Consider the following 26,447-nt stretch of genomic DNA (forward strand, 5'->3'; position numbering starts at 1 on the left):
ACTGTGAAGACTTTGAGTTCAATGTTTTTGTATCAGATTTTAGTTTTCCCTTGCCCATGTGTTATTTTTTCTGCCTGCCTTCACTTTTGCAGACTTCTGTATTGCTCCTTTTTTGGTGGTGGTGTTACTCATATCGACCAGATTTAGCCAGTTCTATTTGTACATAATTCCAAGAAACATTAGTAGCTTTTTGTGTAGGACATGTCTTCAACTTCTAAGGGAGGGATCTGACTTACAAATTGTGCCACTAAATTAATCATGTTTTAGTGTGATTTTTCCCCCTTTTAAGGAAGTCATTTTAATTTATTTCTAATTGCCTTAATTCATTTTGTTTTCTGTGCGCATTGATGTTTTATTAAGGGGTCTTCATGAAGCCTTTTGCTTTTAATGGTGCAGTGGTTCTTTAGAACTGTGATTCAGTTTGAAATGCTATTTAAATGTACCTCAGCATCAAGATGAACTTTCATTCCTGTGTTTTGTAAACTGAAACTAATTAACATTGCATAGTCCAGCAAAGGTTATGCCTGAAATTAGCTTTTCACAATTATTTCTCTCTGGCTATATACAACTCTATTCCAACTTGCTAGCTTCAAGTTAGAAATGACATTGAAATTCCTCACAAATCTGTTTTGCAGAACACTGATTTTTTTTTTTGTTGATTGCTTTGGAGTTTATTTTAAATTAATTAGAATTATTTAACTTTATCAATATATATGAGGATCTAATTGCCTTGAATATTTTTCAATTTGTTAAGATAGTTATACATTTTTGGAAAACTTGTATGTGAAAGATGTTTTAAGACCATAAGTTATGGAAAGATGTTTTTGTAGAGATTTGAATAGATCTGTCAGCATAAACAATGAATGTCAACTCAGAGTGTAAAAGCTTTTGGTTGAGGGCAGAGTTGCATAGATGGGATCCTAGTGATCGTGGTGAAGTAGTGAGGTAAAAGTGAGGTAAAACCTGCTTCTTGCAATGAGTCTAGTGATTCCTGTTGAAACAATTGTTAAGAACAAGGTTTTCTCAAATAATTCCTTTGATAGCTTGTCAAACTTGGTGTCAATAATTATGATAAATGATTGTTTGGCAATGCATTCTGAAGACGATTTTTGAATTTTTATCTTACTAGAAGTTGGAATATTTAGTGAGAAATGGATAGTTAGGATTGAAAGGTTGTGAAGAATATAGGATTGATGGCAAAATAGCAGCAAAGGCAAAAACTACCTCAGATAATGAGATAATTTTGTTATATTCTTTCCCAACTAAAATGTTGCACAAATAAGCTTTAGTAAATGTTCATTTCAAGTTCAAGTTGAATACTAAACATTCTTGTCGCATTTTGCAACTACAAGTACTGGCCATGCCAGTTGTGGAGAAACTGCTTTTAGCATTTTAAACCAATAGTGGTATCTAATCACATAATTTTAAAAAGAAAACATCAGTAAATAATATTTAAAGTTATAACCATTGAAAGTGGTGATGTTGTAAGGAGTGAATATTGTTTTTGGCTTTTTAAAAAGACGATGAGTCTAAAAAGATGAAGTACTATTGTTTAACTAAAAACTGTGCACAAGTAAATATTCTTCCCCTTTTGTACAATGCAGTTTTGTATTTTTAACATTGGAATCAGAAAGTCCAGATTTCATTAGGCTTTTACTTTAAGTAAATTTGCTTTGAAGCTTGCATCAATCACATATGAGCAGTGTGATGTGAACCAGTGGCCCCAGCGTGCTATTAAAAACGTAATCTTTTCTAGAGTTACTTTTATAATGTTTTTGAAACCCCACTGCATTTATCATTGATGCTTATTTGATTAAAAATTAACTAGGCACAACTAAGGAGAATTGTATTTCAAAATGCATTTCTTTTCTGCTAAACTAAGTAGGAAGTTTATCATTAGCAAAGAAAAATATTGGTCAGCATCTTTGATTCTGTTTCTAAAATAATTGGAAATTATGCCAAATTTAACTATAAAATATAATTTCTGTCTGGTTAATTATTTTCATGAATGAAATAGTGTACCTTTTAAAATAATACTTTTAGTCAAAGTAATGTTGCCAAAGATTAAGAAGAATCTTAATTGTCAATGATTCTGCTCTTTTGTACCATAGTTTAGTTGATAAATTGATAATTTTTCGTCCTTGGAAAGATCCATGAGTTGCTGTTTAATTTCTCTAGAAAAGCCTACCTTGTGTTTGCATCCACCTGCCCTGCAGATCAGCAAATCCATAGTCATCCCTTTCACTTTGGAATACCATTCAAAAGGTATTGCTCAGGAGCCACACTGGTAGTGAACTATACAGGAAGAGGCAGGTATTCAGGTTCTGGTTTCTGGTTACTATGGAGATTGCTCTTTGTTTGCTGTCAGGTACTTTCACATCACCAAGTTCCAAACTGGTAAAACTGTTTCAGTTCAGTCAGATACTCTGCTGCTGTTCACTGTATCAGTAGTACTGGACTTGGGAGTAAGCTGTCCATGGAATGATTCCCAAAAATAAATGTAGAGAGGACGAAAGGGGTTGGAGGGTAAAAAAAAAATTCTGCAAAAATTGTACTGTTTTTTTTAATTTGCAGACAGTGGAAGCAAGTACAAGAATTCCTTCAACTTAACAGAAAATAGGTGCCTGAACTTCAAACAGTATATGAAGTGTGATTTAAAAAAAATGAAACTTTGATTTTGCATAAAAATGCATTGACAAGAAACATGATGCTGTGCCGTTTTAGTATTTTGCCATTTACTGAAAGATTCCTTACTTTTTTCCTCACTAAATTTAGTCATAATAAGAGTGATATTTGTAGAAGTGGCTGAATATTTCCCTAACGGAATTAAAATGTAAATTTGTGAAGATTGTCTTTATCCACTTTCCTGCAGCAACAGATCTGGCTATATATCTAATCTACCTAGGAAAGTTCACAAGAACTTATGTTGAAAATATAGGAACATTTCACAGAAATCTGTAATATTACATTTTTCAGATGACTTCAGATGAGAATTTGCTTCAGTGACTGGAAATTCCAACTCCATTTCTATGAGGAGCTGCAAGTTTTGGTATAACTTGCTAACGTGGTATCAGTCCCACTTTCATCTTGGGAAAACATCAAATACTGTATCATGCTGTGAGTTATGTAGTGACTTAGTTACAAACAAACTCGTTTACCATTTTAGATTCTGCAGAAAGGAATAAGCATCGATACTTTCCCCAGTAGCTGCTTTTATTTACTTCTTTAAATAGGAAGCTGAGAGATTTGTAAACATGCTTCTTAAATACATATGTTATATTACAAAATTCATAAATTAATTTTTTTCTTTCCTCCATTACCCTGAGAGAAACTTTGATAACAATGTGAGATTGCTTGTTTGTTGGCATTCGGAACAACATAGCTCATGAACACACTGATGGTACTATTTTTAGACAGTCCAGCCTAAAGTATTTATCTTGTTAGTTTATGTCCTTTGCCACCTCGTAACATGTTCACCACTCCTAGCTCTAACATTAGTGAGGGTAAGGCCCTAGCGAATGTAAATCTAGTCGTCTCATGCAAAAATGTACAACCTGAAAATCTGCAGATTCCCAAGATAGTTGAGAAAATGTTGTCCATGTCATACACCGAAAACTTGAAGGAGCGAATAACTCGATACCATTCAGATCAGGGTCTGAATCTGGTACGGCAGAGTGATTCAATTGAGATGCAGAAGCTTCGAGAAGTCAGAGCCTTAGCCCAGACAAAGAAGATGGAGGAATTTCTCTTAATGCATTGTCTGTCACTGGAGAACTGCACTGCCTATCAGACAGGGATGAAGTATAGGTAAGAGTAATTATTTTCCTTTTAATATGATTTGTTGTTGACAACTGAAACACATCAAATGATTCCTGCCTATAACCTGCATGCTGGAATGTTTCTTTACACATAAAAGGTGATTTAAGGTAGGCTTGTCATATAAGCTTAATGGAAGCTACAATAAAAATGAAAACTTTGAAGAGTTTCAAGAGGCAAGCACGTGATGCTAATACAGAAGGAGGTGGTTGAAAGATGTGACAAGAACATTTTTTGGGTTGGGTTGGTTGTTGCCATCTCAAATAACAACTTGGATTTGGTTGGTCTGCTGCCATTTTCTGTTCTGAAAATTATTGTAGAAACTGAGGAAACTTGCTTTAAGTTCTATTTCTAAATTTTGCTGAAAAATCTATTGCCTAATTCCTGTAGAAAGGAGACCGCCTACCAGAGTACATGTATTCTTTACAGAGTGTGGCTACACAAGTGACCATTCAGTTCCTGGAGCCCACTCTACTGTTCAATCAACCATGGGTGAAACCTATCTTAACTTCAGCTGAATAATTTGACACTGTAATTCTTGAAAGCCCTGTCTATCACAAATTTTAGTTTATAAATATTCAGTTGATCCCAGGCCTCAACAGGGACAGAGTTCCAAATTTCCGGTTTCCTTTGTATGAAGAAGTGTATCTGGCATTACTCTTGTATAGTTAGCACAAAAATTAATATAATACCTTTTGTTTCTATTTATTCCACTAAATACTTCAATATTCCCAATAGATTAATATCTTGTCTTCTCTATTCAAGGAATACAACTCTTGCCTATTTAGGCTAATCTCAAAAACTAGCTGCAGTGATTTTCATTATAAGTTCCTTAAAACTACTACAGGCAGATGTAAGTGCAACTTGCAGTTTTTTCATTTCTCTCCTATAACTGCCAAAGATTAAGTCTCTGCGCAACAAAATATTTGTGTCCCATGCTTTGAAACTTCTTTGAAATGTGGCTGTAATTTCATACAGTTAGCATTTTCAATTGACAGGAAGGTGTTTTAAGAAGCAGAAAGAGAATGCTGTTATCACACAAAAATTCAACAGGGAATAAATTGGTATAAATTGCTGTCTGAAATGAGAAATTAATCAAGTAGCACTTAGTCAAAATTTGATTGGTGTAGCTTAATGTTTTGTGTGTTATAAATGGGATCTGATTGTGGGTTGCAAGTCCATGATATCATTCCAGGGTTTCTGGACACCTAGTGTTCTAACTCACAAGGACCCTGTATACATGCATTAGCACACAATAGAAACCTAGCTACCACTTCTGTAATTTTAATTTGCTTGTTCATGGGCTATGAATGTTTGCTAGCTGAAGGTATTCATAGCCTTTAAGCCTGTCTGTGTATGTGTCTATGTATATATCTATTGATCTACCTATGGATGCAGCACAGTAACAGGCCCTCAATCACCCCAATGAGCCCACGCTGCCCAATTGCACCACATGACATATTAACCTACCAACTTGGAAGGAAAGACATGTGGTCACATGGAAAACGTACAAACTCCTTACAGGAAATTGAATCTGGGTCACTGGCGCTGCAATAGTGTTACACTAACCATGTCACCCTGCCTGACTGTCACTGGATAATTAACCATTCCAACAATCCTGTTGGCCGCCAGACAACCACTGATGACCTTTTTTTGCGCCTTTCACTTTCAACCTCCAAATTTCCTCACTGGTTCCAGCTTTACCCTCTCATGTCTCTCACTCTGGCCCTGGATTTACCTTAATTTTTAAAAAAAGATGAAGCTTGGAAAGGAAAAGAATCATTCAGAAAGCAATTGAAAGTTAGCGGAATTTTGGAGCACTCTCAACTAACAGCAAAATTTAATCAGACCCAGAGTGAAAACTAGAAGAAAAGTTATAATTGGCACTTTGCTATCATTTTACCATTACTTTACTAATGGATCATGTGAAGTGATTACAGACTATAACTGGTGAATTGATCTGTTAAATCACTTCTGATATTGCCCCTAATGCTTTTTCTTTTGCTTCATTTTCTGTCAGTGAAAGACTTTTGGAAAATTACTATGCCAATCTTATTATTAATTGTTTACAGAATGTGGGTATTGTTGACACATCTGGCATTTATTTCCCCTCCTAAGTGTTTTTTTTTATAAAAGAAGGTAATGCAGAATCATCCTATTGAACCACGGCGGTCCTTCTGATGAGTGTACACACTTAATACTGTTGGGTAAGCAGTCCCAGGTTTCACACTCGCTGGTGATAAGGGAAACATAAACACAGGAGATTCTACAGATGCTGGAAATCCAGAGCAACACACAAAAAAAATGCTGCAGGAGCTCAGCAGGTCAAGTAGTATCTATGGAGCGGGATAAATAGTCAACTTTTATGTCCTCAATTCAAAGCATTAACTGTTTGGTCCTCTCCATATTTGCTGCCTGACCTGCTGATTTTCTCCAGCGTTTTGTGTACGTTGATAAGGGAAACATATTGTTTCTGAAGTCAGGATGTTGAGTGACTTGATGGGGAACCTGCTGGTGTTGACAATCCATGTATCTGCTGCCTTTACTTGTACCTACTAGTAGAAGTAGTTTAAGACCATCAATGGAGTGTTACTTTTTAAGATGGCATACGCTGCTGTCAGTGATGGAGGGAGTACTTTTATCGAATGTTGGGATTAAAGCATTAAGCAAGCCAATTACCTTGTTCTGGGTGATGTGGAGTTTCTGGAATGCTTTTGGAATTAAACTCATAAAGGCAAGTTGGTCATACTCCCATGACTTCGCTTCGCATATGATGAAAAGCCTTAGGGGAGCCAGGTGATAGATCACTTACTGCAGTTGGAACATGACAATTTATGTGTGACTGGTCCAGTTATATTTGTGAACAATGGTGATGTCTCTGTTACCAGGCTGCATCTCCCTTAAGCCTAAATCTTTAAAAAAAAATGCTGATGATGCTGGAAATCTGAAATAAAGACATAATTGTGGAAACATTTGCTCAGGCAACATCTATGAGAAGATAAACAGAGTCAATATTTCAGTTTGAAGACCTTTTGTCAGAATCCAATGAAGGAAAAAGGTTCTGCCAAAGTCAATAGAAAAGGAGGTAGTAAATGGATAGAGTGAAAATCAATAAGATGAAAGTACATGAAAAGCTGTCTGCTGAAAATAAAATAAAGTACTGGTGGAAGTCAGCTGGTCAGTTAGCAAATGTGGTGGCAGAGGGATACATGATGTAGGGTCTTGACTGGAATGTCATCTATGCCTCTGTCTTCACAGATGCCATCTGACCTACTGTGTTCCTCAAGCAATTTGAATTTTTGCTCCCGATTCTAATGTATGTAGTCTTGTGCCTCCTCTGCTCAAAGTAAGCATGTTATTTAGTCTGATTGCATCCTAGGTGTCTGAGGAAGATGGGGAGGTGCCATAAATTTACAGTGTTTTTTCCTTACAAAGAAAGTGCTGGAGGTCAAGCAATTGGTAAAGTAGCACTCTGTTAAAAAAAGAAGCACAAGGAAATGCTAAGAAATGATGGGATACTCAGCATAACCTTAGATATGGAAAGCATACAGAAATATTAATGAGAAGAAGCACAAATTGGCACCTTCAGGAAGTTTAAGTTGATAAAGAACTAGCATAGAATTGATAAAAACAAATTATATTTCTTTAACCAGATTGGAAAAAATAGAAGGGAATGGGGTAAGTATTGTCTACAAGATTTTTCTAAAGGAATTTGGTAAATTTCCATGCTAAGAGCTGGTTAGCAAGATTGAGACACGTAGAATTAAAAGATAGCAGCTTTGAAGAATTTGGTTTGAAGGCAGAAAGTAGAGTATTTGTTTTTCAGACTGGAAAATGGTATACATGTTCCCCAGGGATATAGTGTGAATAAGCAATTTTTATTGAGGAAGGTAAAATTTTCTTAAATTTGCAGATGTTCCATAGCTTGGAAGTGTGCTAAATGGGGAGGAGCAGAGTCATTAGGCTGCAGGAAGATGCAGAGAAACCAATTAAATGGGCAGACTGTTGACAAATGGAATTTAATATTGAGAAATTCTGTGATAGAATTTGGCAATAAACTGAGAGGTGATATGGACTAAAGCATGTAAAGAAACATTCACACTTTAATGTACATGTAATAAGTTTTCTAAAAGGGTAGGATCCTAGTGTTTTCAACTAGATATATAGATTAGAAGAGCAGCAAAGTTATTTTAAACTATATAAAACACAGATTAAACTCCAGCCAGAGTCCATTTCTGGTCATCTAACTTTAAGAATGATGTGAAAGTCATGATGAGTAGGAGTTAAATAGGAGACCTGAAGCCTGTCAGCCCTGGCATGCTCATGGTTGATATCATCTTGACATCAGATCCATCCCTCACCTGTTGCTGTAACCCTATGTGCCACTGAAGTCCAGACAATTATCTAACCCTTACATGCAGCTCAATATCTCAGCTGCCACAGAATTTTAGTGTTGAGAAATTCAGTAATTCATCACCTTCTAAAAGAAGAAGTTCCACTTCATCTCTGTCTAAGTGGCTAACCACTTTTTCTGAAACTATTCCTTTGTCCTGGAGAGACTGAGAAAATATATTTATCAGAGTGGTACCAGAAGGGAGGGATTTCAGTTGTAAGGTTACAGTATAGAAGCTAGAGCAAAGAAGGTTAAAATGAAACTTAATGGAGATATTCAGCAGAAGGTAATTTTTTTATGAAGCATATAATCATAGGACATAGATTTAAGATTCAAATAGCATGAGGGGGATGTGAAGAATACATTTGAATGAAAATAATTTATACGGTTGGAGAAAAAGATTGACAAGATTGACTGCTGGGAGTTGGCATAGACTCAATGGGCTGAATAGTCTCCTGTAACTATTATTTCATGCAGTTCTGAATCCAGATTCTATGGTCATCACCCTGAGAGATGAACTTGTGGGATCCATTAGAGTGACAGATTCCACGTCATTAAATATATTCAAGAAATAGGTAGAATTTTTTAATGCTAAAGCAGTCGAGGAACTTGGGTGTTAGCAAGTATTCTGGAGTTATTCAATAAAGCAGATATTAATTCAAACAAGAACAAGGCTTCAGTTCTTATTGTAAATGTAAATAAATTCAGGAAGCTTGCAATTAGCCTTTAGTTTTTGAAAATTCTAAGCAGTAAATAGAAGTTAATAGGACAGGCTACTCCACAGACCAAGAGATTGCATATGCGAGAGCCAAACATTAGGACAGTGGGACTATGTTAATTGGCTTGCATCTAATCAGGTAACATGTCTAAATTATTTGCGCCATTGTGACTTGAGTTCAAGATGGCAGACGAGATGGATGTTATTACTTAGCTTATCAAACATGGTCACAATCAATTGTTTTTGTGGACTTATGATATTTGTGTACTCAGAGACACCCCGACAACATAAACTCAGACCGCAAGACTAAGAAGCAGAATTAGGCCATACAGCTTATTGAGTCTGCTCCACTCATTCCATCATGGCTGATTTATTATCCCTCTCAACCCCAATCTCCTGCCTTCTATCTGTAACCTTTGATGCCCTGTCTAATCAAGGACCTGTCGACCTCCGACTTAAATATACCCTTGGCTCGGTCTGCGAACACCCGTCTGTGGCAAAGAATTCTACAGATTCACCACCCTCTGGCTATAGAAAAATTTCTTCATCTCTGTTCTAAATGGTTGCCCCTTAGTCCTGAGGCTGTGCCCTCTGGTCCTAAACTCCCCTACTATAGGAATCATCTTCTCCACATCCACTCTGTCCAGGCCTTTCAATATTCAGTAGGTTTCAATGAAATCCCCTCTCATTTGTTTTGAAACTGTAGCAAGTACAGGCCCAGAGCAATCAAATGCTCCTCATATGCTAACCCTTTCATTCCTGGGATCATTCTCACAAACAACCTCTGGACTCTTTCAAATGCCAGTACATCCTTTCTTAGATAAGAGGTCCAAGACTGCTCACAATGCTCTAAGTGTGGTCTGACCAATGTCTTATAATCCTCAGCGTTACATCCTTGCTTTTGTATTACTGTATTTGAACCCTCTCGAAAAGGAATCCTGCATGTGTTTTCCCTTATCCCTTTACACCCCTGATTTTTTGAATTTTCTCCCTATTTACAAAATAGTCCACAGCTTTATTCTTTCTGCCAAAGTGCATGACCATCTTAAGAAGGTTGAACAGGGAATGGACAAATCTGGATGGGTTAAGATCTGGGGCCTGGAGGAACACACTAGCAGTGTTGGAAAAGCCAATCAACAATGCGATGAAATTTTTTTAAAAACAGCCACCCTATGTCATGTATACAGTCAGCCCTCCTTATCCGCGGGGGATTGGTTCTGGGACTCCCCGCGGATGCTCAAGTCCCTTAGATAAAATGGCGTAGTATTTTCATATAACCTATGCACATCCTTCCGTATACTTTAAATCGTTTCTAGATTACTTATAATACCTAAAACAATGTAAATGCTATGTAAATAGTTGTTATACTGTATTGTTTAGGGAATAATGACAAGAAAAAAAAAGTTTGTACATGTTCAGTACAGACGCAACCATCGTAGCTGTTCTGGGAACACTGATGCTGCCTCAGCGTCAGCTGATCCCAATTTTCCTGTGATCTTTTAAGTTCTTGAGGCTGTAACATTTTACATAGCTAGCCAGCCATCCCTTACTAGCTTTCAACTCCTTCCTCTCGCTCACAATGCAAGTAGTGAACGGACAAGACTCGGAGCGAACAATGCCCAATTTCTGGGTTTTCCCGATCCGCAGTTGGTTGAATCCGCGCATGTAGAACCCGCGGATAAGGAGAGCCGACTATACTTGCAAGAGAGACAAAATGTCATGAATCACAGAGTGGCCAAATAGTAGAGCTACAGAAGGAAAGGGATGAATGCAGGAAAGAGTGAGCCAGAGCTGGACAGCTTGAAGGAACATTTAGAATGCTCGGGGGGTGGGGGGGGGGGGGGGAGAGAGAGAGAGAGACATGGGTGAAAACAGGCAGAATAATTAGAATAGTACAAGAATGAATTAGTCAGGGATCTGGACAGACTGAGAGGTACATGTGGTGAGACCAGCCAGTGGGTGCTCACTGGGCAGCATCCATGGAAATAACTGCTGAAGAAAATGATGGGGCAAATTGGGAAGCACTGAACCAGGAAGCTGACAAGTGGGAAAGTGCCCACAAATAGGAGAGGCTATATTCAGTACTGTCTGTTGGAATGGCACCTATAGACACCAGGCTCAGAAACTCGGTGATTACACTCATCACCACCATCTACAAGCCTTTCTACCCGGAAAAGAGCAGAGCGTTCTATTCAAACTGCTTTCACTTAGAGTTGTGTGTGGCAATGCAGAATTTTAGCATTAGAAGAAATGATCAGAATCCACCAGGTGTGCCCCAAAGACACATACGTATTGGTTAAAGTTACATGCCCGAGAAATACTTGGGACAGTATGACTCCTGGGGTGAACTGATAAAACATGGACAACTAGTGGGAATGCCAGCAATGAGGAAAGGCTTTCACAGATATCAAGAAAGCTGTGGTCTCTGCAACTGGAATAGGGTTACCCAATGTGGCTCACCCCTTTCACCTTTACTGCACCAATGAGGGAGAATATTACAACATAGTGGTGGTACAATGCTTGCTTGTTGTGATGAATAAAGACTTCCATATCATCAGCTTCAGTGTCTCTCCGGTAAGTTTGATCACAGTCACAGCAATGAGATAAAAGACAGACGAATACACTGAAGTGGATAGATAGATGTGATCATATTAAATTGTGGAGCAGTCTCAAATGACTGGCTCTTGTCCCTAATTTCTATGCTTCTGTAAATTATTTGTTGTACTAATAGCAGTAAATTTGTTTAATTAATATTTTAGCTCTTGGCTGACTGACATGGAGACCTTTGGTTGAAGTTGCTGAAACTGATTTATTTAATTCCTGTTGAAAGAGCCATTTGCAGATTTTGTTTCAGGAAAACATTGCACTTCTGCAAATTGTAGTTAAGTGAATTATTGTTAGATCGTCAAAAATTCCAACTATTTGTATTTGCTAAGAAAGAACTGATTTTTAAAAATTCGATATGCAAAAAAGCATTTGGAAGGTAAGCATTTTAAAATCTCCATCCCATTACATATAGGTCTGACTTGTGATACACATCAAAAAGAGCCCTGTCTTGGGATTATTTGATGACTTAATTGTCGAATATTTAATTTAAGTTAATGCATGTTGATTGTTTATCATTGCTCATGTTTCTGTATGTTATTGATCAACAAGGAGTTATATTTCTGACTATATTCAGCAACATTTTCTTGGTATCAAGTAGAAAGTTCTAATGAATCATTTTTAACACATTTTCCCAAGTTACACAAAGGACATAAAGGATTTGTGTCACTCTCCACCTAAACGAGTTGGTGCTAAAATATTATTTGAATTGTTCGTGAAGCATCATTTACTATCAAGACTGACACAAAATACTTGTGTAATTTTCTTTTGCGATTTCTTTATTTGCCATCATTATTGGGACTCATTAATTTTATCTAACCCCTTCCTTTCCATATGTCTTCTTCCCCTACTGGGGCATAGGCTGCTGACAACAGCTCGCCTGAGTCCTCTATCCTGGGCTGCAAGTTGATCAGCCCGGTGACTTCCGCTTTCACCACATGACTTCATACATCTTCTCGGTGAGGATCCTTCCTCTCCCCGGGATAAGGTCTTTGGAGCTTCTGCTGGTGTTTCTGTAGCTCTGGGTTTTTATGGGATAGGGTTAGTGGCCCCATGCCCCTCTCATTCCTTTCACAACTGGGCTTGGGACTGTCCATGGCAAAGTTTAATAATGTAATATGATTGCTTGAACTTCCCAGTTAAATTTAATAATAAGTAATATGATGCTTGAATTTCCCAGTTAAATTTAATTTGATATTGGGACATGTTAGACCAGATTATTATTTATAGTACCTTTAAAATTCTGTTATATCATACCAAATCACATTGTTGGTTGTGATTTATGTAACAGATTCTCTTTCGGATTATAGGTCAGTTTCAAACTTGATCAGTTACCAAATCCTTATTTGGATATTTCTCTCAGAAGCTTTGACAAGCCCCCTGTGACAATCCATTTGAAACTGTGGGATGTATTGCTCTGAGGAGAGCATGCTGTACACCTGGATCCAGTGATGCATTAAATAATGCTTAAGAGTGGAAAGAGATTTCCAGCTCACAGATTCAACACATTTTTTTTTCCATTGATATTTTCCTCCATTCATTTCTGGAGGGTTGCTGAGATCTCTGAATTCAGTTTCTTTCATTTGCCTGGCCAAGTGCAAGCTTGTCCATATGTGAGTTTTCATAAGACCATGAGTCATAGAAGCAGAATTAGGCCATTCAGCCCATCAAGTATGCTTTGCTATTCCATCATGGCTGATTTATTATCTCTCAACCCCATTCTTCTGCCTTCTCCCTGTAAACTTTGATGCACTTACAAATCAAGAATCTACTGACCTCTGCTTTATATACCCAATGGCTTGGCACCACAGCAACCTGTAGCAATGAATTCCACAGATTCACCACCCTCTGGCTAAAGAAATTCCTACTCATCCCTGTTCTAAAGGAACATCCCTCTATTCCAAGGCTGTGCCCTCTGGTCCTAGACTCCTCCACTATTGGAAACATCCTCTCCACATTCAATATTGGCCTTTCCTGGGTTGTTCTAGCATTTTATTTGATTACTGGGGCCTCGCTGTTATGATTTAATATCTTCAATTGGCATCCACAAATCTATATCCATCAGGGATGAATTTAGTAGTTCCCAGGCTGTATGGCTCAGCTACTTTCCAGATAAATGTATTCAACAATCATAGGATATTCTCTGAGCAGGTGTTGATAGAATTTTTAAAAAAGGAACTGGATTACTGAAAGCAATCAGATTTGCTACATCTCAATTGATGTGTTTAAAGCTTATTCACAAGAACAATGACTTCACTTTTTATTTTAGACTTTCAGTTCTTTTGGATAATTTAATAATACTCAGTTACATGATAATAGCAGATTCACTGAAAAACAAAGCAGAATTGCATTTCGTGTTGAAAATAGTTGATCCTGTTGAGTGCTTTAGATAGCACATTACAATCTCCGAAAGAACCCACACAGAAATGGCTGCCTGGCCCACTGAGTCCTTGACAACCATCAACTACCCATGTAGACCATTCCTTCATTAATCCATTTCAAGCAACACACCTGAAGTCCCAATAAAGGGCCTCAGTCTGAAACGTTGACTGTTGACTGACGATGAGTTCCTCCAGCATTTTGTGTGTGTTGCTTGGATTTCCAGCGTCTACAGATTTTCGTTTGTGACTAATCTATTTCACTTTGTTTACCCCATGTTTTTATCAACTCTAACCTGCTCTACCACTCGCTTACACATGCACTCAGTGGCCACCTTATTAAGTACCTCCTATAGATCATAAGACAAAGGAGCAGCATTAGGCCGTTCAGCCCACTGAGTTTGCTCCACCACTCCATTATGGTTGATTTATTATTGCTCTTCACCTATTCTCCTGTCTTCTCCCTTGTAACCTTTGATGTCCTGACTAATCAAGAATTTGTCAGCCTCCATTTTAAATATGCTCAATGACTAGACCTCCGCAGCTGTTTGTGGCAATGAATTCCATAGATTCATCACTCTCTGGCTAAAGAAATTACTTTTTATCTTTGTTCTGAATGAGCATCCTTTTTCGGAAGCTGTGCTTCTGGTCGTAGACTCACCCACTATAGGAAACATTCTCTCTACATCCACTCTGTCTAGGCCTTTCAATGTTCAATAGTTTCAATGAGATTCCCCCACCCCCATTCTCCTAAACTCCAGCAAATACAGGCCTAGAACCATCAAACCCACCTCACACATTAACCCTTTCATTCCACAATCATTCTCATGAACTTCATCTGGACCCTCTCCAACGCCAGCAAATCTTTTCTTAGATAATGGGCAACAGTGCTCCAAATGTGTTCTGCCCAATGCCTTATAAAGCCTACTAATTTTACATTTTTGAGATGTGGTATTAAGCAGAAGCGTCATCACAGAGATTGTGAAACTCCATGCATACAGCGATCAATGACAAGATGGAACCTGGCTCTCTGGTGTTATGAAGGGTAGCTCCACCAGCTGCACCAATGTGCCTTTAGAGATTTGCACAGTGTCTGCCTGATCCAGCTGAGATGGGATTGATATTAATGTTTCATAGTGGCTGTTAATTGCTGTACTTAAGTGGGCTTGCCCAATAGATTTAATTCTGCTGTATAAAACTGCATTTAGGTTCAGCATCCACTGGCAGTTGTTCAGGTTCCCAATACTACCAATTGAATGGGGAAGCTGGATGTCCTGTCAGATTGCTGCAAGAACTTTGGTGACATTGGCATTGAAGTTACTTTCATGCACATGACCTCTGCATGCAGTACAACCAAGGGTTCCATATTCAGATTTTGAACAACGTGGAATCTTTTGCATTTTTATCTGTTACCTCTAGTTTCAATCTTGGAATACTCTCCGTTGCTCTCAAAGACAATGGGGAAAAGTATTGCTCTGGTGTTGTTTGGTATATTAGGGTTAGAATAGGATTGGTGAACTTATTGCGTACAGACAGTTGGGTTGAATAACCTATCTACTACTGTACTTCTGTTTTGATCACCCTTCCAGCTCATTTTTTTTATTCATGCTGAGTGGTTGCCTCCTTGGCAGCTGTTTTTTTGGGCTGGAGGGGAAGTTTTAGCTTCTCATGGTATGATTTCTGCTGTACACTGTCCTATATCATTCAAATGGCTGTCAGTTAAACACATAATTAATGTGAATGAAATTAACTTGGAGAAAACTTAGGGAAAAACAATAAAATCACACAATAGGCAGTCTCTGGGTTATGAACACCCATCTTTATGAAAGCTGCTCTGTACCTTCAAGCTCCAATTGTATTGTTCATTTAAGAGTATGATATGCACATGTTCGTTCCTACAAACAGTAGAACTTCCTCCCTCTCTCTGAGTTTTTAATATTGTTCTTTCTTATTAGTCTTGTGCAATTTTGAAGCCATTCATTGCAATACTATGGTGATTTCTTTTAATATATTCAGTCATGTGCTTCGAAGGCTAAACACATCTTACGACTTCCTGGATGCTGCATTCCCACTATTTGGAATGCTAATTGTAACTAAGCTCACCGCGTTAAATGCACAATTTAACCTAACGACACAACTATTGTCAGCAGAATTTCAGGTGGTGATGAGGAAGTGTACAGGAGCAAGATAGATTGGCTGGTTGAGTGGTGTCTCAGCAACAACCTTGCACTTGATGTCAGTGAAATCAAAAAAATTGATTGTGGAGGGGTAAGTCAAGGGAATGCACACCAGTCCTCATCGAGGGATCGCAAGTGGAAAGGGTGAACTGTTTCAAGTACCTAGGTATCAGTATTTCTGAGGGTTTATCATAGGCACAGCATATTGATACAATTACATTTGCAAATTTCCACAGAAGTACTGTGGAGATCATTCTAATTGGTTGCATCACTGCCTGGTATGGAGGGGCCACTGCACAGGATCAGAAAAGGCTGTGGTATGATGTGAACTCTGCCAGCTTCATTATGGGCTCTAGCCTCCCCAGCATCCAGGACACCTTTGAAAGGCAATGCCTCAAAAAGATGGCATCCATCATTAAGGCCCTCAATCATCCAGGACGTGCCCTTCTCTGATTGCTACCATCAAGGAGCTGCAGGAGCTCGAAGACACACACTGAACGTTTCAGGAACAGCTTCTTCCCCTCTGCCATCAAATTCCTGAATGGACGATGAACCCATGAACACTACCTCAGAATTTTTTCATTCCTCTTTTTTTGCGCAACTTAATTAAATTAATTTAAAATTTTATATACAGGAAGTCCCTGGGTTACAAACGAGTTCCATTCCTGAGTCTGAATTTAAGACGGATTTGTACCTAAGTCGGAACAAGTACACCCGGTATTATTTAGCATCAGTCAAACATTTGTCTTGGTATATAGTATATATTTTACCTTTCTATGCATATAAAACACTTAAGAAATGTATGTATTCCAATAATGAAACCACTGCGTTGCTTAGTAATGGTTGTAGCTCTCATCGGGGAAGGGCCTTTCACATGCTCCATTATTCTCTTTAAAATTGTTCCGATCGTTGACCGACAGTAGCCTAACGCTTTTCTTATGACCAATAGCGTTTCACCTCTTTCCGATCGCTTTATTATTTCCACTTTATTTTCAATCGCGATCACTCCTCATCAACGGAACAGAAATACTACGGGCGGCAGGTCCTGAGCTGCGCCGGCTCCCAAGGTCCGCTGGGTCCTCAGGACCACCGCACTGAATTCTCTAGGTCCTAAAGTCCACCGCACTGAGACAGGTTAAATGGGACAAGTGGGGGCTGTGCTGGGTTTGGGTATTTGATCCTCCGCAATATTCCATGTGGGAATTGAAACTGGAGGTGGCAGTGGTTTTTTTACAATGTTGAGTTGCAAGCTTGACATCAACCCGGCACGGGAGCGGTCTGTCACTGGATCAAACTCAGGAACCTCCGTTCTCCAGCCCGGTGCTGATCTCACTGCACCACCAGCCGACTGGAACGGGGGGGGGGGTCAGGGTGAATCATGCTAAGAAAGACTTAAGCCAAATACAAAGTTACACACTCAACACAGTGTCAACGGCAAGAACTTAAAATGGCAGACGGCGTTCTCCTTCCTCAGTTCATAAGTATGAGTTGTCCGTATCTTGGGTGTGTGTGTGTAGTAATTTATAACTTTTATTATTATGTATTGCAATGTACTGTTGCCGCAAAACAACTAATTTCACAGCATAAACCAGTGATGTTAAACCTGATTCTAATTCTGAAATAAAAATTAATCTGATGCTCTGTTTTGTTTTAAAAAAGAGCTTTCAATTTATCATTGTTAATACATGCAAGTAATATAAACACATGAATGCATTATTAACATGTTAATTGCTCTATTTTAAAAGAAGATTGGTTAAAATTAAACCCTCAGACTGTTGCTCGATAAGGAGTATGATTGAATACTTCCCAGTTGCCTGTGTGTTCAAATGCAGTTCAAACAATTTGCAAACCATCTATTACCTTTAACATTTCCTCTGCTACAGACACATCATGGTTACTCTGTGTGTCCTCTATAAAGTGCACTCCAGCAATTCTAGGCCCCTTCCAAAATGGTGAGCACTACCACCAGGAAGAATAAGGGCAACAGATACATGGGAAGTCCCTTTCAGTCCCACACCATTTGATTTGGTAATATCAGGCCTTGAGGTTGAAGGAAGTACTTACAGCAAAAGGACTGTAGCACCTAAGGAAGGTGTTACACCAAAATCTTTTCAAGGAAACTTGTGGATGTGTAATAAATGCTGGCAGCACCCAGATTAAACTGAATGAATAATTATTGGCCATTTTACAGGAAAGATGAGATTTGCACTTGCAGGGGTTTGCAATCTTTTTTTTAATGCCATGAACCACTACTATTAACAGGGATCTGTGGATCCCAAGTTGGGAATTCCTGCACTAGGGAGAGTCTAGAGGAGACTAATGAAGGATTTGCTAACTGCACACTGATTACTTGAGAATTCTGCTCACTGTACAGTTGATTCTAGTATAGTGGGCCCTACCCAAATAGTCTTTCAAACTTTGAACTTAAATTTTCACTGTTGCTCTAAATAACTGAGCTCATTGTTTGTTACTGAGTGCTTGACCTGTAATAAGAAAATGCTTTCAGGAAAGTATTTTGAGTTCACTAATATTTTAGATACACAATTGCTAGTGTGTTGCTAAAGTTTTAAAAGGGATAGTTTAATATTGACTATATATTCACATCCTGGGACAAAATTTATGAATAGCAGCTGAATGCAGTTATAGGTCTACCTGATTCAATCTTCCTGCATAATTATCTGAAGCACTAAATTAACAGATGGTATTACACAATGAACTGTGAATTAACAAGAAACATGCATCAGATGACTGGAGTTGGGTTACTTGGCATCTGTTCCAAAACAGTTTCAATCGGAAAGTGTGTTTTGTTGGGCGATAGTGGGGAGATAAAAGCAGAATTGCTGCAAAAATCATATGGCAGTCTCTGTCAAGGTGGGCCAAAGTAGGCTCTGTGGCTAGGTATTATTTACAGTTAAAATTTGAATGACAATTTGTCAAAATATAATCTTTTGCATGACCTGTAAGAGAAATATGTTGACAAAGGCAGGCAGCAAGTGATCAGGCATCTGCATATATCCATAACTTCTTAGGAAAAGAGTTGACCCACTTCTGTCAGTTTTGTTCTTGATCCAAGAAGCAATGATATTAAAATCATTAATAACAATAATTAACAACATAGTAGCCGCGTTCTACTCTTGCATTTTGTCATTTCATCATTATTGAACATTTTAAAGCTTTCATTGGTATTCTTGGGATAGTCATCAGGAAAAGGGCCCTTGTTTAACCCCTTGGAAAAATTGCATTGTGAATACTGTCAGAGGCAGAGAATTGTCTTCCCTTGTATTAGCAACAATATTGTATTACTGGTATCAGTTGCTTGTCAGTGTTATTTTTCTACACATGTTTCGTTCCAACTAGGCTTTACCGTCTGGATCACAAGTACCTAATGTTATAATATTATTGTTATCTTTAGTTATCCTTCCAGAGGCAACCTTTTTTTTTGTTATTTATTCATCAAAACCCTTCACATTATTTGTTACATTTTAAGAAAAATCCTAGTTTATTTTAACCTTTTATCTTTAGCATGTCTATAGAAAATGAGTTCAGCGCCATCTCCAAGGCCTTGCCTTCCTTTCCAAAGTGCTGTGCTTAGAATTGATCACTACGCTCCAGCTGAAGCTGAGTCAGTCATTTTCAAAGCTTTTGTTCTTCCTTAAAGTTACTTTTGCATAACTAACCATGTCATCTTTTCCCCTGAGAAATTTCACTTTCATAAATTTCTCATGAGCTGACCTATTCCCACAGCTTTTAAGAAGTTGGAAGAGAAATTCAATTAAACAATTTAATAGACATTCTGCAAATGGATCTCATAAACTCCGTAACTGTAGAATAATTTTTCAAACAGTAAGTTTGTAAAATAAGTACAGTACTTTCCAATGTCAGATGGTGTATGTGAAATTAAATTAATTGAAAGTAGAATCAATATGGAGCCAAGCAGAAGTTAGTATGATTTTCAAGTTAGTTGACCTATTTGTTAAAATCTGAAATAAAGGTCTTGGAATATCACAAGTATTTATTCTTTCTGCTGGTTCACATTTGGTGGCATTTCTTAATAAAAAGGTATGTCCTTCATGTTTAATCCAAATGTATCAATAAATTGACATGACAAAGCTCAGAAAAAATGGAATAAGCTAGCCTGAGGATGTTATTTTTTCATTTTTATTAAATGAAGGTAGTGTAATAACTAAATGTGCACAATAATACAGAATTGATAGGATATGTTACTGTTGATTTAAACACAAGATAGTCTGCAGATGCTGGAAATCCAGAGCAACACACACAATACTGGAGGAACTCAGCAGGTCAGACAGCATCTATGAAATGTCTAATGTTGTATATTTGCATTAGCGAGCAGATATACTGGTGTACCTAATAAAGTGGCCACTAAGTGTATATCGAAACTTTTTGATAAAATTCAAATGTTTGTTTCAGTGTTAAATTTAATTTTAAGAAATTTGAAGTTGCCTAAGTTAACCTATCCTAGTGTCCTAATTTGAATTTATCTGACAATGAAAAGGTGGAACTATAAATAGGCCTATTCAACCTTGGGTCTACTAAACACAATCAGAAATGAGCAGAAATATGATTAAGATTTTTTTTTGCACCTTACTTTCCATTTAGGTCTACCCTATAATTACCAGTTCTGCCATTTAAAAGCAGTAAGCATGAATGATACAAATTAACCTAGCAGGTCAATCATGGGCAAAGGACGCTCCTGAATACTTCCTGCCATCCTCCCTTGACTGTTAAGTCGATAGTTCTGTACGTTGAACAGCATGTTGAAACAGCACTGAAAGTGGCAGGGGCACAGAATGTACTCTAGCTGGTGAACTTGAGTAAGCAACACCAAGAGTTTTTAGTAACACTGCCACCAACTGAACTGGCCAAGTATTGGAAGCTGTAGCTGCTGAATTAAGTCTGCAGCTGGTGGAAGGCAAACTAATGCAAGCAATATACCTACTTGACCTTGTTCTCACCAATCCATCTGTGTCAATTTCACTTCCATGAAAGCGTGAGTATAAGTGACCACAAGGTTCTTGTGGGCACTAAGTCCTGATAATAACCTCCATCTGGCAGCTCAAAGCTGGGCATCAGTAACACACAAATCTTATCACTACAAAATGGCCTGGTGCATCTCCCAGTATGCAGTTAAGCCAAAGGATCAACCCTGGATCAATGAGGTGCGCAAAAGGGAGCAGCACCAATAGTACCAAAACATAATATGCTCAATTGATGAAGCTCCAACATCAGACAAAGTAAATCAGCAAATAAACAGAGCTAAGCTATTGAGCAACCAACAGATTAGATCTGAAACACACAAGAACAGAAGAACCTTGATGCATGTATCCAAGGATTGCCAAAGACCATAAGACAAAGGAGCAGAAGTCTGCCATTCAGCCCATCGAGTCTGCTCCGCCATTTTATTATGAGCTGATCCGTTCTTCCATTTAGTCTCATTCCCCCACCTTCTCACCATAACCCTTGATGCCCTGGCTACTCAGATAACTATCACTCTCTACTTTAAACACTCCTAATAACTTGACCTCCACTGCCGCCCGTGGCAACAAATTCCACAGATTCACCACCCTCTGGCTAAAAAAATTTCTTTGTATCTCTGTTCTGAATGGGCTCCCTTCAATCCTTAAGTCATGTCCTCTCGTACTAGACTCCCCCACCATGGAAAACAACTTTGTCACATTCACTCTGTCCATGACTTTCAATATTCGAAATGTTTCAATGAGGTCCCCCCTCATTCTTCTAAACTACAAGGAGTACAGTCCAAGAGCAGTCAAACTTTCCTCATATGTTAACCCTCTCATTCCTGGAATCATTCTAATAAATCTTCTCTGAACCCTCTCCCAACGTCAGCACATCCTTTCTTAAATAAGGAGCCCAAAACTGCACACAGTACTCCAAGTGAGGTCTTACCAGTGCCTTATAGAGCCTCAACATCACAACTCTGCTCCTATACTCTATTCCTCTAGAAATGAATGCCAACATTGCATTCACCTTCTTCACCACCGACTCAACCTGGAGGTTAACCTTAAGGGTATCTTGCACGGGGACTCCCAAGTCCTGTTGCATCTCAGAACTTTGAATTCTCTCCCCATTTAAATAATAGTCTGCCTGTTTATTTCTTCTACCAAAGTGCATGACCATACACTTCACAACATTGTATTTCATTTGCCACTTCTTTGCTCATTCTCCCAACCTATCCAAGTCTGTCTGCAGACTACAGCACACACAAAATGCTGGTGGAACACAGCAGGCTAGGTAGCAACTATAGGGAGAAGTGCTGTCGACGTTTCAGGCCGAGACCCTTTGTCAGGACTAACCAAAGGGTCTCAGCTGAAACGTCGACAGCGCTTCTCCCTTTAGATGCTGCCTAGCCTGCTGTGTTCCAACAGCATTTTGTGTGTGTTGTTGTTGTTTGAATTTCCAGCATCTGCAGATTTCCTCGTGTTTGCTGTCTGCAGACTCTGTTTCCTCAGCACTGTTGACCCTCCACCAATCTTTGTATCATCAGCAAACTTAGCCACAAAGCCATCTATTCCATAATCCAAATTGTTGGTATACAATATAAAAAGAAGTGGCCCCAACACAGACCCCTGTGGAACACCACCAGTAGCCAACCAGAATGGGATCCCTTTATTCCCATTATTTCCTGCCAATTAGCCAACGTTCTATCCATGTATGTAACTTTCCCATAATTCCACGGGCTCTTGTTTAGCAGCCTCATGTGTGGCACCTTTTCAAAGGCCTTCTAAAAATCCAAATAACACAACATCCACTGCATCTCCCTTGTCTAGCCTACTTGTAATTTCCTCAAAAAATTGCAATAGTTTTGTCAGACAGGATTTTCCTTTAAAGAAACCATGCTGAGTTCTGCCTATCTTGTCATATGTCTCCAGGTACTCCATAACCTCATCCTTGACAATCGACTCCAACAATTTCCCAACCACTGATGTCAAGCTAACAGGTCTATAATTTCCTTTTTGCTTCCTTGCCCACTTCTTAAATAGCTGAGTGACATTTGCAATCTTGCAGTCCTCTGGAACCATGCCAGAATCTATTGACTTTTGAAAAATCATTGCTAATGCCACAGCTACTTCCTTCAGAACAGGAGGGTGCATTCCATCTGGTTCGGGAGATTTATCTACCCTTAGACTATTCAGCTTCCTGAGTACTTTCTCTGTCGTAATTGTGACTGCGCACACTTCTCTTCCCTGAGTGGCCACTAATTTGCTGATATCTTCCTCTGTGAAGTCTGATGCAAAATTCTCGTTCAGTTCCTCTGCCTTCTCCTTATCTCCCATTACAATTTCTCCAGCATCATTTTCTATCAATCCGATATCTACTCTCACCTATCTTTTACTCCTTATATACTTGAAAAAGCTTTTAGTATCCTTTTTGATAATAATTTGCTAGCTTCCTTTCATAGTTCATCTTTTCCCTCTTAATTTCCTTTTGTAAGCTTTTAAAAACTTCCCAATCCTCCGTCTTTCCACTAATTTTTGCTTCCTTGTATGCCCTCTCCTTTGCTTTTAGTTTGGCTTTGACTTTTCTTGTTAGCCACGGTTGCATCCTTTTTCCATTCAAAAATTTCTTCTTTTTGGAATATATCTGTCTTACACCTTCCTCTCTTCTCGCATAAACTCCAGCCACTGCTGCTCTGCCGTATTAGCAGATTGAAAAAGGATTTGAAGAAATTTTTCATCTAGAAAGTAGATAATAAACATAACAAATTAGGGTCTATACTTTTGGCCTTCTATACTGTGCCTTTCAGAAGCATTCTCTAGATATGCTGGTCTTGTGCATTTTATTTGAAGGCACATTAAATCCAAATCATTCTATCTGCAGACATTTTGTCTGGTATCAGAAACAATCTCCATTTGTTCAGTGTTGTTTAATTCATTGCCTAATTCAGATGGATTTCCTAACACAGATTATTAAACCTGAACAATGCTTGACAAGTACTGTAGATTTAAAAAAGAAATCAACTTGTATTTTATTTTCATCCTGTACATACCAGAGCGGGTATTCATAACCTGGGTTCTCTGACCTCTCTGTTAATGGTAGGTGTCCATGGCATAAAAAAGGTTGAGATCCCCTGTACAAGAGTTACAAAGACTATAAGTATTAAACTAATGGAATTATCTGATTACACACAAAATATCTAGAATATTTGGGGTGACACGGGAGCATAGTGGTTAGCATAATGCTTTACAGCTCCAGCAATCTGGGTTTAATTCCTGCTGCTGTCTATAAGGAGTTTGTACATTCTCCCTATGACCATGAGGGTTTTCTCCGGGTGTTCCGGTTTCCTCCCTCAGTCCAAAGACGTATCAGTTGGTAGTTTAATTGGTCATTGTAAATTGTGCCATGATTAGGCTAGATCAGTGTTTCCCAAACTATTTTAGCCCAAAGCCACCTCCCCCCTCCGAAAGTACTTTCATACTTGCCAATGCCGTCCTAAACCACCTTTATACTTCCCGACAGCCCCATAATGTGAAAACATGCCTACCATATGCTAACACAGGCAAAATTATTCTGCTTTAAATTTGTATTTGTCTTTAAACCTGGATTACATGGTACCTGTATGCTGTACTGCAGCTTAGATATCACTGTGATCCTTGAGCTTGTTGGTTCTTAGCAAGATCTGGCTCAAGTTGTGTGACAGCAAAAGCCTTAAGTCCCCACACGCAACAACTTCTTCGTGGTTCCTGTCTTTTTGCGAATACGTTGTTCACTGCACTGAAGCCTCTTCCAACAAGGTAGGAGGGTGGAAATGCAATGAAGAGCAGTTTGGCTCTTCTCCAAATACCAGAAAACTTTGTTTGACCGTGTAGCCACATACCACAAAAGCTGACCTTTTTGAAAAGCATTTTTGCTTCTTCATCATTCTGAAACTTAATAATTTCTCCTTCCAAACTCTCTTCCTGTACTTCCACCTTGAAAAGAGATGGTTTAATAACCCCATCCAGAACTTTCAGATCCTTCAAATTATTGAATCAATTCTGAAAATCTTTCTTCAGTGACTGCAGGTGTAACCAGTACTCTTGCAAATCACCATCTGTGAAAGAGAGTGCCGTACTATCCATGCAAGGAAACTCTGAGAATGTTTCTCCCAGTGTTTTGTTTATATATTTCCAATTTTCTGGTAAAAGTGGATTCTCCACCTTTTGCTTGGATTAAGTTGAAATTCTTACCCTGCAGTTTCATATTTAGGATCTCCATTTTGTCAGACAGATCAGTTAGATATGCCACATCTCCCCGTAGAAGTTCAGTCTTGTTTCCTAGCTCTTGTGGACTTTAAGCAAAATTTCAACGTGTCAAAAAAAATCCAAAGAAACATTTTAAGCAGCAGCCTTTTGATAGCTAGCGCACTTCAGTGTGAAGAAGCAAGCCTTCAAACTCTTCATTATTATCTTGGCATAACTGGCAAAATATTCTGCAATTTAATGGATGAGCTTTAATTTTGTTGATAAAAGATATTATAAGATTTATATTTGAAAAAAAGTCGCTGGCTGAGGTTTTTGACTGGAGATGAATTACACAATGGATTGCAAACAGACTTGGAATTTCTTTTTTCATAAATGCCACTAAACCAGCCACATCTGTTCACAGTTCCATCTGTTTCACAAGAAATCTTGTTCCTAATCTGAATACTTCTATCCGCAGTATACATTTTGAGCTCGTTGCAGATTGGTTCTCTGTTGATATTTGTTTTTAACTCTTTACAAAAGAGATACTTTTCATAAATTTTTCCATTTTTGAAAAACCATACACATGCCATTAGCAATGCCTTGTCGTCTCGCACAGTTAACTCATCCAGTTGTATACCATATTCTGTTGTTTGTATGTCTGTGCATTGTTGATACTCAATGTCAACGGTATGATGAACTACAGTTATCACTCAGAAGAATTGATTTTAAAATTCTAATATCCTTTTTGAGAACAGTGTTAAGCACTTCTGATGCAGCAGGTATTATTAATCTTTCACCAATTGTATGAGATTTTCCACACTTTGCTATCATTTTGGAAATGTTAGGAAGCAATGAGACCACTATTAAAGTCATTTTTATCTTTCTTGGCAAATGACTTGAGTGTGCAACACTTTTCAAATGCTGCTTTCATCTTCTGGAACAGAGTAATACCATAAGTAGCCTTTTCAGGGTGTCTTTTACGGAAGTGTTCCTGCAATCTTGATGATTTCAGGGCTTCATTAGATCGTATAGTATTATAAGTAAGACACATGGGGCCTCGCTGATCTGATGGGAACAGAATAAAACCATACTCCAGGTATGCAACATTGTACTGATGCACTTTATCTAGTTTCTGTCTCTTGGCAGGATTAGAAT

General features: G+C 38.4%; 1 protein-coding gene across 11 annotated transcripts in view; it reads left to right on the forward strand.

Moving 5' to 3' along the window:
- kcnab2a (potassium voltage-gated channel subfamily A regulatory beta subunit 2a) overlaps nt 1-26,447 on the forward strand; it is a 318,636-nt gene that overhangs the window by 158,419 nt on the left and 133,770 nt on the right. The window contains exon 1 of one of the 11 annotated variants that reach the window (XM_059952117.1): nt 3,523-3,807. The exons of the other annotated variants lie outside the window; for them this stretch is intronic. Within the exon in view, the coding sequence (XP_059808100.1) occupies nt 3,590-3,807 (218 nt within the window). The 5' untranslated portion in view covers nt 3,523-3,589. Of the gene's footprint in view, nt 1-3,522; nt 3,808-26,447 lie in introns of those variants that run through there. 11 annotated transcript variants of the gene reach the window in all.

Source organism: Hypanus sabinus, chromosome 27, assembly GCF_030144855.1.
Source record: "Hypanus sabinus isolate sHypSab1 chromosome 27, sHypSab1.hap1, whole genome shotgun sequence".
Taxonomy (NCBI): Eukaryota; Metazoa; Chordata; class Chondrichthyes; order Myliobatiformes; family Dasyatidae; genus Hypanus; species Hypanus sabinus.